We start from the raw sequence: 13,901 nt of genomic DNA, 5'->3' as shown, positions 1-13,901 counted from the left end.
TTTCTCCACAAAGCAGTCCCCTGGTGTTATGTATGTGCTGCTGCTTGTGAGGTTGAGCACCCCTGATAACATGAAGATAGAATTATTCCACTTCGATATCAAATCACAGAAAAACGTTTATGTTGGAAAATACCTCTAAGATCATTGAGTCCAGCCACTAATGCAGCACTGCCGTGTTCAGCACCATGTCCCCTAGCCCCACAGCCTCACACCTTTTGAACACTTCCAGAGATGGTGATTCCACCACTTGCCTGTTCCCATGTATGACCACCATTTCAGCAAAGGAATTTATATCCAGTTTAAACCTCCCCGGGTGTAACTTGAGGCCGTTTCCTCTCCTCCTGTCACTTATTACCTGGGAGATGAGACCAACTCCCACCTGGCCACAAGGTCCTTTCAGGGAGTTGCAGAAAGTGAGATTCTTTACATTCAGAGCTGAACTCTGTGAATGCTTTGACAACAGTGCAGGAAAAAAGTAAGGTCCTGTGGAATGGGCAGACCACTGCTTTCCCCCACTGCCCTTACAAACTCTTACAGGCTTGGTTCTGTTCTTTATGCAGTTGATGCAACTTATTTTATATTAGGTATATTTTATTTATTTATTTTATTTTCTATTAGGTGTACTTCCTTGTTACTGTACCTGTCACAGACAAGCTCTGCAATTTAGAGGAACTGTGTTTTGCAGGCATAAGAAGTCAGGGGTGGCTTTGGATTTTGTTTTGCATTAGGATGGGAACTTCCACTCCCAAAAATACAGCTGTATTGTTAGAAGCATTGAACTTGGCATGAACACTGTTCTTTTGTTGTTGCTTTTTTTCTGTTTCTTTTAAGTGTATTAGGCCTCTTTCTGCTTTATTCAGACAGAATCACTTCTGTACAGCTGCCTGGAAGTGGTATTTTTTATGGTTTTTTTTTTAAACACCACTATCCAGGCAAAGAAAAATGCTGTAAAACCAATGAAGTTTTTTTTCTATTTCTTTTGTAATTCTTGTACTGCATCTAGCACACTGCATTAAAATTTGCTCTGGCCTTTTGCCTCCATCACAAAAGGCAGGAAGGCATTGCAGGAAAAGCAAAATCACCTCTTCAGTACACCAGGAGCCTTCAGCTAGTACCTAAAGTTCTCATTATCCATGGCCAGCTAAGATGCACATTATTTCTTTCGAAGCTCAAACAGAGCCTCTCTCCTGGTATTTGCACTGTGAAGTGTTTAGAAATTAATTAATGGCCCTCTGCTAGCTTTTGCCAAAGTGGAAACAGAAAAGGAGTGCCTTTTATTTCCAGATCATGTCACCCGTGGCTGGTGAGATGCCTGACCCACTGCCATGGTGTTGCCAGGCTCCCTAGCAGCCAGACCGGCTGGCACAGGCACTGCAGCTGTTCACACAGCACAGCTCCTGCAGCACTTGCTTGGGAACAGAGGGAGGGAAAACCCTGACCTGCCCCATCAACACCTTTATATTTACCAGGAAATACTAATAGCAGAACCCAGGCAGAGTTTGCCTTGGCTGACCCTCCTCTGACAAGTCTTCTCCCTGGGAAAGGGGAGTGTGAGAGCTCCCGTGTGCCACTGTACAAAACAGGCTTCTAAGGCAAAGATCCAGCCCCACCCTGCAGGTTTCCAATGCCTTGGCAACCTCTCCCTTTATCCTTGCAGGAGATCCCTTACCTCTATAGGGCTAATCCTGGACAAAGAGCTGGTGTTGCTTTGATACACCCTTCTACAAAGTGCAACACACAGGCAAGGGCTGATGTTGGTACAGAACTTTCTGTTTCACTGAGCAGTGTTTCAGTTTGGGACATTTGACCTTTCTGTTGCTGGAAAAAAGCATTTGTTATCTCACCATCCTGTGGAGGAATACTTGGGAAAGGACATGTGGGAGAAAGGCAATGATAGTGGAGAAGAAACTTCCAGAGGATGTTGTTTAGTTCTGCAAAAACACACTAATAAAAGCTGATGCTTAGAGACAGGGTATTTGAAAATTTTTTAAGAAACTGCATCAAATTACAGCAGAGAGCATCTTAGTGAAGATTTGGAATAGAACACCTTGGGAATGAAGGGAGGAGATGTACATATATCTGCCAACAGATCCAAACAGGCAGGTTTTAGCCAGGAGGCAGCTCAGCCTTTATCTCTTTTGCACTTAAAAATTATTAATTTCTGTGCATTAATCATAAAATGCTCATGCAACTAACATGCTTAGTAGCCTTTACCTCTTTTGCACTTGAAAAATTATTTCCTTGTGTTAATCAAAAGTTTTTAATGAATTTAATATCCTCAGATTACAGCCTGGAACCTAAATCTTTCTGTTTTACAGGCAATGAACCTAAAATACAGCTATGTCTTACCTGTGTGAAATGAAATTAAGATGAATTTGGAAAACTCACAAAGAAAATATGAAGTGATTTTCAAGTTCTGGACATGAAGACTGTTTTGAAACTTTAATTTACACTCTATTTAGTGACACCTTTTTCCTCTTCTCATTTTAAGACAAACACTTGTGACAAGCAGTCATCAGACAAAGGACACCAGAAGGTACAAACACATGACAAAATGTGAGCTCTTCCCAATTATGAGCTACTTAAAGATGCTTCAGTGTGTTAAAAACAGATTAATAACTTTTGCCACGACCTCACTAAAGTAACACTACTGAAACTGATCCATACTAGTTACAAGACTTTTTAATTACTAGTAAATGGCTAATAAACAAAGTTCAACTTCAAGTTGGATGCATCAAAATTCTCCCTCTACAAAATGCAGCTATGTTACAAAACTGATCAGAAGCTTATGGTTTTTCATTATTAAACTCTTTTCTTCAACTTAATACTTTCTCCACCCCACAAATACAAACCCTATTTAAGAACAACTTCTGTGCAAGGACCACTTAGTTAGCCTGCACTTGCTATTTTTACTGTTTCTAGGCGTTCCCCTAGAAAGAGGTTTTTCCTGTAAGACTACAAATAAGACTGGTGGCATAAGTCAAAACAAGCGGAATTAAAATAAACGTCAACAGTTTGCATTGACAGATGAACTTGTAGCCCACAGTCAACCACTCCTCACACACATTTGGCAACAGCTCTGGGCTTCTCTGTTTTTGTTTTCAGTCCTTAGAGTGTGTTCAAATCACTCTTGACAAACAAGCTTAGCTCACTCTGTGCAGGCAACTTTGCAGAAGCCTGTCCTTTTCACATGGAAAGCACCTGCTGCAGCAATCACAGTAAGAGCAGAAAATCTTCTTAAATACTTCTCTACTGACTCCTTACTGTGGACCTCACACATTTAGAGTCCTGACAGTTTCTAGACATCCCAGAAGGAAAACAGTCATTGCAACTCTTCCATGAAGCAAGCTCCAACTCAAACTCAAAATTACCTTTGTAATAAATCAGACCATCAAACATACATACATTTGTACAGACAAATTTATTTACATCCGGAAATAATTTTGCATTTTTACCCGTGCTGTCACTAAGAGACACCTGTTTCATATAAAATCTTGGGTTCACAGTCTCCAGAGCTTGACAGAAGTTTGCTGCTACTACACAGGACCAGCAGAGCTTTTTGGAGCTCACTTTTTGGAGCTTCTACGCAGATTGAAGTTATTCCCAGATAACCAAAACTTCCAATTTTATTATCAAATTATCAAAATTGCATGATTTCAGAAATAAGAATGTTTCCACCAGCTTTTATAAATAAACAATATAAAGCAGCTATATTTATATTACAAGTGTTTTCCTTCTTACAGTATCTACACTTCAGTTAGACTAAAATATCAGTATAGTGATTTCAACTATCTGTTTTCTGAAGGCTTTTTGCATTTAAGCCTTTTCATTTCCACAGATTTCCAAGCACAATCCCTATGAAGAGCAGAATTCCTACAGTACGATTTGAAGCAAATTTTTTCCAACAGTCTTCAGGCTTGTCTATGTCCAAAGTGTAAATCTGCAAAAGTACAGTATAACATTAAAGGATTACTATTATTCTACAGATTCATAAATATCTTACACATCACAAAATTATCTGCAACTTCAAAAAATTATTCTTAAGCTCTAAAGTCTACCCTTAACTACACAAGAAACAGGAATACTCGATGTTTAATTTTTTTTTTGCATGACTGGCATCTGTGTTTGACAGATTTTTTTCAACATACAGCAGAAAAGTCAAGGATCTCATAAGAACATGATTCCCAGACCATCTCAATGGAAGCCCAGTTACTGGTGTGTCTGGATTGACACTTAAAAGTACAAAAATATCTGGGTATGTAAATAAGTTTTGAGATTTTCCTCATTAGGTTGCCACCTAATTCTTCAATGTAACTTTAAATAAAAATGAATGCACTTTTCCATCTCTGCTACAAGGTGTTGTGCTATGTTTCAGCAGAGACAAGGCACTGGAGAGCCAGCAGTGAACCAGAGCAAGTGCCAGAGCCTGCCTTGCCACACAGGGCTGGTTTCAGTCCAGTTGCTCTTAGCCAAGTCCATGCAATTCCCTTCCAAACAAGGACCAGGACACCTGCAATAGCAGCCAGAAGGCCTGGCTTACCCACATGGCAGCTCTCTGCTGTGCGTCACAAATAAAAGTGGGGAAAAAAAAAACAACAACAAAAAAATCCCAACTCACAAGGTACAGCAAGAGCAAATTTACTGAAAAAATATTCCCAAAATCAAAATTTGGTGCAGAAGTCTTGAGCACAATAACAAGAGGAAATGTTGAGCAAAATGACTGAAAGGATAAACAGAGAAGGAGCCCTAAAAACCTCAAACTTTGCACTTCAGCCTTTGAAAAAGTTAAAATAGAAAGAAGTATTTGACTGAAAGAAGTGAAACCTTTGCCAGGAGATCTGCTTCATTTGTGGCTGTAGAGAGAAAACAGGGCTGGGTCCTGGTCAAATAATAAAAAAAACTCTTCACAAGCTTCTCAAATATGATGTGATCCACGCCCTTAAGAACCTGTCAGCTCCTCAGACACTAGGAACTTGAAACACTGAACTGGCAAATTAAACTAAACAGCAGCTAAGCTATTCTTTCAGAAACACATGGAAAGTAGAAGATGTTATTTTTCTACTGGCACACCTCTTGAGAGTGATACAATTTGATATCATCATGACCAAATTTTTCTGCCTCAGCCAGAAAAAATTCAGTGAATCGAGGAAATCTTGGAAATCCTGATCCTCAAGCATCTTACTCAGCTTTCTAAACTCAGTTAAAGACACAATCAGAAATCTTGAACAAGAAGATAAGCATAAAAATATTTAAGCAGGACTATACTAAAATAATTCCTCAAAAAGAAGCTACTCTGTGGTACACAGAACAGTTCTGCTCTTTTGACTTTGGCAGTCCACACAATTGTGAATCTCCCATCATTTATACTCATTAGTCTGCATCCTCACTTACAAAGATCCTTAAAAGTGGTTCTCATTTAGGACAAAACAACAGCACAAAGGCTCTCTGACAATTCAAACTGTAAATGATCATGCAGAGGACATAGGATTCTTTTCCTCATACATTTCCAAGCACAGTCACTATGAAAACAGTGGCTGAGTGCCAGACTACATCACCACAAGGATTCTCTTACCCACTGATATGTTTAATATCCATTACCTGCATGAGCTCCACCCACTAAAATGCAACATTATGATCAATGTGCTTTATAAAAAGTTCCACATCACCATTCCAAATTTAACTTCTCAGACTAGTAATGGTTTTACTACTTGCAATACACAATACTCTGCCATCACTTACCTATCAAAACCAGCAATTAATTTTTGAATAGACTGACTTGTCACCTACTACAACACTGTGTAACACAGTTGTTAGGATTCAGAAATAACAAGATAACAAGATTCTATCTGCATCCTTTACTGACAAAGCTAATCTCTTTCTTTCTGTTATTCATAAAAATTTCTAAATGAATGCAACTACAAGACTGAATTGGATTGTTCTCTGCTTTTAAGAGAACTCTTTAGAACTGTCAATTAACATAAAATTATAATGCTAACATCTGCTATTATGTGTGCCAGACACTGCAAGAACTGAATCAGAGCAGTCAACATCACAGTATTTTGCAGCACATTGAGGTGGATCTAGCAGCAGCTGCTGCTGGCAGTGAGAAGAAAACCCTTTCCTTGAGATCACAGCTTAATGTGTGGTGCTTCTCTTGGTTACAAACAAACTGAAACTCAGTGCTCCACTGTTTGTGGTCAGGACTGAAGGTCTCCTCAATCAAAAGGTCTGCAAAAGGTACTTCAGAAGACCAAGCTTATTGTCAGAAGACTTTAGTTCTCTTTACAGGAACTGCTTTTCATGGGTAGCTCATTAATTGATAGGAGTTGAAAAGCCCTCTGACTTGTTAGTAAGAACTTCCTCATGGAAAAAGTATGAATAAATCCATCAAACCTGGTGTGCCAGGTGAGCCCCTACGGCAGCCACAGCCGAGTAATATGGGAGGGTTTGGTTGCAATTCACCCCTGTCACACACAAACTCAGGAGCATTGCCAGGCTGAAGCCACTGAGCCACTGCTTTGTGTCTTTCTTGAAATGCAGTGCAGTTGACTTCACACCAATCATGATGTCATCCCTCTTATCCTGGAATGAAAAGATGAATTACCACAAAATCCATAATCCAATGCCACTTCATAAGAAAAATAAAAATGAAGGACTTGCTTACATTTTCTATGCTTCTTACTAGGAGCCCAATTTAAGGGCAGTTGTAGGTCCCCACACTAAAATTTAAACTAGAAGGCTGGCCTTAGAGCTGTTTAGCAGCCAGGAGTTAATACCAATGTCAAAAATATTTCCACAACACAAAAGCATAAGAGCACAAAGGGTATTGTACTTCCATCTTTCCACCTGACTTGTAAAACCTTGGCAAACAGCAATAAAAATTTGAAGGGCTGGGACTTCTTTGGGGCTGCTTCAGCTCAGCTGCAGGTGAAGAACTGCAAGAGGTTAGTTCTGCTGTTTGACAACAAATTTGTAAACAAAACACACAAACTTGTGTGTTTAAACACGGGTATCTGGAAGGTTTCACTGTCACCCTACCTGATGTGCATAAATGGTGTCGTACACCAGTGTCCACATGACTCCAGCAAAGTACAAGGGCAAACACACAGACCACTCACATGACCCTTTGATGGCAGACCAGCCAAGAAGGGCTCCCCAATTAAATGTAAATCCTAAAAACATTAAGAGAATTTTAAAAAATGGAAGTTACAAGAATGCCAGCAGCAATTAAATACAATTTATCTGAGAGTGTATCATATCAGCAGCCTTTTGTATAATATCAACATCTCTATTTTTCTACCACTTATCTTCAGGCAGGTAATAAATATAAATAATTTGACATTTAATACTCTGGACATGCAAGAAAAATTACATATGCCACACATTTTTCCCTAATTTGAGTATGACTTCATTAGTGTAGGGAAACATTTGCACAGAACTATTCTAGAATACTCTAACAACAGGTCTGAAGGTGAAATGCTCAGGTGTCAGTGTAACAAAACATGTCAGGATAACTGGCTGCAAAACAGTACACAGCAGCCAACTATGGTACTTCTAGCCTGAAAATGACAATTTTTGGTCAAAATCGAAGCTGAAGACAGCTGGAATGTGAGAGCCAATATGCACAGGTATATTTTAGTAGCTCAACCCAAAAGACAAGCACCATCAGTATCTGTTCAGGAGTAATTTTAGAAGCTGAAGACTGAAATGCTGTACAGACAAATCTGTATTTAAGAAGGGTTTTGAAATAACTGCAAAACTACAGCTCACTCTCAAATGACAAAATGTTTATTTCCACCCTACTCTCCTACCTCCTATCACTGCATCAAAACAAGGAACTAATTTCTAATAACAAAAAAAATCCAACCCCAAAACCACACATCAATGCCAGGGGCTGTCACGAATTAAGAAGCTTGTGGCACAACAGAGCTTTGTCTGTAAGGTATTTCTATTTTGATATAAAGTTATAATAAGTCAGATTGCTAAAGCTCAAGTACAAACTTGTAAAACACCCCAAAAACTACATCTGAAATTAAAAAAAGAGAAAAAATCTTTCCATCTCACCTAAAACCAGCTGTGGCCAGTATGTTATTCTCTTCATCAGAGGGTAGGTGATCACAAGGAATAAAGAGGATGCTCCCAGAATGATACTGTAAAAAGTACCAAGAGAATTATTGTTTGCCAGGCTAAAGATCAGTAGATGTAGTGCAGCACTGCAGGAGCTGTACATGGTACTGATCTAATTCTTTCCTTTCAATTACAATTCCATGACTAATAACATCCTCCCTCTGACCCCAACACCTTTTCTACTCAAAATCTCTGTGCTTAACTCAGGACCAAGAAGCAGACTTTACAAACCAAAAGATAACTCATACATCACCTGTAGTAATTCAGACACAGAAGCACACACAGTGCCAGGCTGAGCTGTCCCCCGAGAAAAACCAAGGACTGGAAAGTGGAGATATCTCCAGCTGCCAGGGGTCTGCTTGCTGTCCTTGCAACCTAAAAATGGAAATAATATTACCACTAGGTACATCTGTAACTGATGGACAATTTACAATGTTTTTTTCCTATTTTCTGAAGCGAAATGAAAAAGTCCTAATTCTGTTGTTTGCTTTTGTTTCTCTCTAATGGCATTTTCAGAATCCAGTCCCATTGATGTGGAGTTAACAGCTGCAAAAAGACATTTAATCCCAACTGGGATACAGTGGAATTTAGAAATTCTGTATGGAGCAAGAAATCATACAAGCTAAACTGAAGAAAGAAACAAGTGTCAGAAAAAAGTTAAACTAAATGAATGGTGAATACTTGCCAAAGATTACCAACACCAAAAGAACACCAAATGACTGAATTTCACCTCAACATGAGCAAGAACTTCTCTACACTGAGCGTGGCAGAGCCCTGGAACAGGCTGCCCAGGGAAATTGTGGAGGGTCCCTCTCTGGAGACATTCCAAACCCCACCTGAACATGTTCCTGTGTCACCTGCTCCAGGTGACCCTGCCTTGCCAGGTTGGACTGGATGATCTCCAGAGGTGCCTTTCAACCTAACAATTCCATGAAATTGTGCATTTTGATGAAAATGGTGTCAAGTCTATTCAATGAGGTTCAAAAGCCAACTTTTACAGAATATTCTGTACATAAAAAGTATCTTACCTATGCTTGAATAATGTGAATTTAAATAAACCCTTTTAGCTTGTTCTCCCCTCTGCCATCAGGCTATGCTAATATCAAATACTGCTTCTGGAGCAGTAAACATGCACTTAACACAGCTGTGACCAATTCCACTGCACAGTGCAACCAAACATGGGATCCTTCACTTAAAGAAAATATGTCCCAAATAATCAGTAACACAAAATCTAAACCCCAAACCACCATTATTACAGGGCTTGCAAGGGTTTTTCAGGATGAAGAGGAGACGAGAATGTTGACCTCATGTTTAGAAGGCTTGATTTATTATTTTATGATATGTATTACATTATGACTACACTAAAAGAATAGAGAAAGGTTCTCAGAAGCTTGCTATGCTAAGAATAGAAAAGGAAAGAATCAACAAAGTTCTGTGTCTAGGCAGAAAGCAAGAACAGCTCTGCCGTGAGTGGTCAGTAAATCAAAACATTCACATGAGACCAATCACGGATCTACTTGTTGCATTCCACAGCAGCAGATAACCATTGTTTACATTTTGTTGCTGAGGCCACAGCTTCTCAGAAAGAGGAAAAATCCTAAAAAAAAGATTTTTCACAAAAGATGTCTGTGACACACCATCACCTACACCAACCAACTCCTGCTGCTGGCCTGGCCTTTATAGCACCTGTGCTGAAGGAAGCCTTTTAAGGTACCCCAGAAAAAGCTGCGAAGGCAATTTTTAAAACTTTCTATCTGACCACATCACATAATGCACAAATTAAACCATTATATTGAAATTCGTTTCTTACTTATCACATCCTCACATCAAATCTGTTTAGCATATGTAGTTGTTAACACCTTCCAAACCCTAAACCATCCAAAGCTTCCATAAACCCCATTCTGATTCCCTGCCTTCCCAACAGCACAAACACAAGTGCCATACTAAGAACTCCACATACTGGATTGGCTCATTAGTCTGTGTCTTGTAGGGCCAAAACTCAAAACTCCAAAACCACAGGAACAATACAGGAAAAAAAAAAAAAAAACAGGAGGAGTAAACAGCATCATCAGGATGTTCCCCTCCAAGCTGGAACCTGTGCACGTTTTAGAATCTCACACTGGGCACTGCCTTTTACTTATTTCCCTCTTCTGAACAAATGGGAGATGATAAATTGAAAACATACAACATAATAGAAGGAGATTAGCTCAGGGCTGGGCATGATACTGTGAACAGCCAAAATTAACAATACAACAATAAAAGGAAATCCTGCTCCTAAAATTAGGGGTGGGGGAAGTAATTCTTGGATAGATTGTCACTAGCAAGTGTAGCAAAAAAGTGTTACTTGATTTGTTCTGTGGTGCAAAACAAGGTTGAAAAATAAACTTGTTCAAGTACTGCCTAAAGCAAACAACAGCATGTATTTTATCTTACACAGAGGTGAGTGAGTATTCTAGAAGACTTACTACAGTCCTAGACAAAGAAAAAAATACTTTCTACTGGTTTTGGAGGAAATGTAAACAAATTAATTGCATGCATCTCAGACAGAAACATGGAGAAATTCCAGAAGCTGGAGCCTGCACTCATCAAGGAATCACTAGTGATGTTAACATATTTCAGTGCCTTCAGAACCCTTGGTGCATGGCTGAGAAAAAACAGCATGTGTTAAGTGGAGTTTCTCTCCCTGGAGACATTCAAAATCCATTTGGATGTGCTCCTGTGTAACCTGCGGTAGATGAGCTGGCCTTGGCAAGGGGATTGAGCTAGATCATCTCCCGAGATCCCTTCTAACCCTAAAAATTCTGTTGATTCTGTGACATGGAGATGAATGGGTGCATGCTCAGTTCTCTGAATCACAGAAGGGCTTGGGTTGGACGGGGACCTTAAAGATCACCTCATTCCAACCCTCGTGTTGTGGGCATAGACACTTTTTACTAGACCAGGTTACTTACACCCCATCTAACTTGGCCTTGAACACTTTCAGCGATGGGCCACCTAAAACTTCTCCGGGCAACCTACTCCAATGCCTCACCATCCTCAGAGTGAAGAACTTATTCCTAATATCTAATCTAAACCTACTATTTCAATTTGAAGCCACGCCCGCTTGTCGTGTCACTGCACACTGTGAGCGGCCTGGCCCCGCGTTTCGCTACCTGTCTGTCATAGTCGCGGTCCCACATGTCATTGATGGTGCAGCCGGCCCCTCGCATGAGCACGGCTCCCACGCCGAACAGCGACAGCATGTGCCAGTCCGGCAGGCAGCCGGGCGCGGCCGCCAGCCCGATGCTCCAGGTGCACGGCAGGTAGAGCAGCCACGTCCCTGCGGGGAGACAAAACCCGCGGGCGGGCTCAGCGGGGAGCGGGAGGCCACGGGCGGCCCCGGCCCTCCCCGCCGCGCTCACCGGCGGGCTGGTGCAGCCGCATGAGCCGCAAGTACGGCTGCAGCGGGGCCGGCGCGGCGCGCACCAGCTCGGCCGCCGAGAAGCTGCGCGGCCCCGGGGGCGCGGCGAGGCGGCGGAGCAGCAGCGGCGGGGCGGCGGCGAGGGGCAGGCGGGCGGCGCGGAGCCCGAGTGTGTCCCGGAGCCCGGAGACACCCCGGCACCACCGCGCCAGCAGCGCCGCCGCCATCTTAGCGCCGCCCCGCTGCCGGCGGGACGGAGTCTCGCGGCGCTGCGCATGCGCGGCGACCCCGGGCACACCGCGCCGGGGCTGAGGCGGGGCGGGGTTAGTGCGTTCTCCGGGAAATCCTCGTCCTCGAAACTTATTAACGTGATCGTTCTTAACATTCGTGTCATCTCCAAGACCTTTCCTCACCGTAGGTAATTAAAAAAGAAAAAAAATCACATTTCCCATGTGGCCTTTGTGTATCTTCTCCTCGTTCACTCAGTTCTCCCACCGTCTGTGTGAGGGACTGAAATGCTGGGGGTTAATGACTCCCACACCCAGCGGGTTCCGAAAGCAGCGCGCCCTTGGCGGAGGCCGGGTTTGCGCTCCCCGAGCCGGACGGGAGGAGGAGAGGGCTTGGGATGTGTGTTGGGAAATCTCAGACCAGCACAGGAACAGCCCGGGTGCCCGTAACAAGCCCACCTTCGCTTAGCAACAGGGGAGGTACCTGAGCATTCCCACCTGAACTGGATTGTGTATTAACCCATTGAACTTCATGTTTCAGGGGCTTCCCCCACCCCTGATGGATCAAGACTGCGATCATCGCATATGAAAATTCAATGCATCGATTAAGTCTTGTTGCTGGGTCCACAGGTGGTATCTGTGCAGAAAAATTCACAGCACTGGAGGTTTATGTCCAAAAAGGAGACAGAGAAGTCCTCTGACTTTATTCCAAAAAAAAAGGGAGAGGCCATGGGCATTCCCGTGGCATCTCTCAAGTTTTTGGAGGACGTAGCTTTCTTTTAATCCTATTTTCCCGGCCGCATGACCCTCTTCCTTTCCCCATTGACTGAGGTACTTGGGAGGTACCGGCTGCCCGAATCACCTCATACATATCCCCTTCTAATATACACACACACCCACACACACACATACCCACCCCCGCCTTTTCTTTGTATCTCCAAGTCCAGGATTTTAATACAGCCTTAGATGAGAAAGTCTCTGTCTGAAATTTATGGTTACTCCCGTTGCTTCTTTCACCTATCAGCATCTAGCTTTTCCTACAGGCATGCTCACAGTTTGTTTGTAAAGACACATTCTTCTCATTCCCTTCATATCTTCCCACTGTCTGTCTTGTCCTTTCTTTTCTTTATATATTTTCTTAAATTCTATCTTTATATTTTCTATGGTTATATTTCTATAGATAATATCTGAAACGGCTGCATACCTCCTTTCCATAGTTCTAAACTAAACCTGCTATATATAAACACTGGTCATTCATGTGTCATTTCACTCTTCTCTACCCCATTAACAAGAACATCACCTGTTACCTCACCTTCAGGGTCATAACACCAACTTATGAGTTATTGCACAAACCAGAGAGCAGAGAACCATAAAACCTTTGCTTTTCATGGCATGGTTTCAGTGTGTGTGTCCTCAGATCTGCTGCTAAAAGATTCCTTGGGGAGTTCATTGTCCCTCTAGAGTATAAATTCTTCTGCATTACACACTTCCTTCAGCTTGAATGACTCACACACTGGTAGAAAACAATGGAAACCATTTTGAACTTTGATTTCCCAAGATGCTGACTAGCAGGAAGAAGTGAAATATGAATGCAATGGAGAAGTGACTTTAATGTTTTGCCAACGTTTTGCCATTGTTTTATTGTTTTAATGAGCAGTACTCCACAGCTGTAAAACGATTTGCACAGGACCATAAAGGAGAGAACTGCTCAGCTCTGGTGAAGAGTAGCTAATAATCTAGGTTCCATATCATGCTGAGAAAGTCATCATGGGCTTTATTCAGTCACAGACAAGTACCTGAGGTGTGATTGAATAGTGAGTCCTGGCAATGAATTCCCACAGCCTATCTGCCTGCCATGTGTGTAGGAAAGTGGATGCTCATTGTCATCAGCTGGATGTCCTCTGTAGACACTGCTTTGGGGTTTTTATATGTGTGAAGTGGCAAGGAAACCCTGGACTGTCTGCAGAAAAATTTTAAGGAGCTCGGGGAAGTAGAGCAGTAAACTTTTACAAAGTAAACTTTTACAGTTACTGCTGCTGTATTTACATTCATAATAAAGTGGCCTGGGCCTTCACTGAAAGATAATCGAGGGAATAGCTCATTTCAGACTAATAAAGCCCTGCTGTCTTGTTAGCTGAAATCTGAGT

General features: G+C 41.9%; 1 protein-coding gene across 1 annotated transcript; it reads right to left on the bottom strand.

Moving 5' to 3' along the window:
• Window positions 1-2,564: 2,564 nt before the first annotated feature.
• COQ2 (coenzyme Q2, polyprenyltransferase) lies at window positions 2,565-11,754 on the bottom strand. Its single transcript, XM_058803832.1, has 7 exons — window positions 11,529-11,754; window positions 11,280-11,446; window positions 8,381-8,502; window positions 8,065-8,150; window positions 7,039-7,172; window positions 6,394-6,582; window positions 2,565-3,940 (listed from the first exon to the last, which is right to left on the bottom strand). Exons 1-7 carry the CDS (start codon window positions 11,752-11,754, stop codon window positions 3,827-3,829), a joined length of 1,038 nt encoding a protein of 345 aa, XP_058659815.1. The 3' UTR covers window positions 2,565-3,826.
• Window positions 11,755-13,901: the final 2,147 nt, after the last annotated feature.

This window comes from Ammospiza caudacuta, chromosome 4 (genome assembly GCF_027887145.1).
Source record: "Ammospiza caudacuta isolate bAmmCau1 chromosome 4, bAmmCau1.pri, whole genome shotgun sequence".
NCBI classification, from domain to species: domain Eukaryota; kingdom Metazoa; phylum Chordata; class Aves; order Passeriformes; family Passerellidae; genus Ammospiza; species Ammospiza caudacuta.
This window is presented reverse-complemented; position numbering and strand designations above follow the sequence as displayed.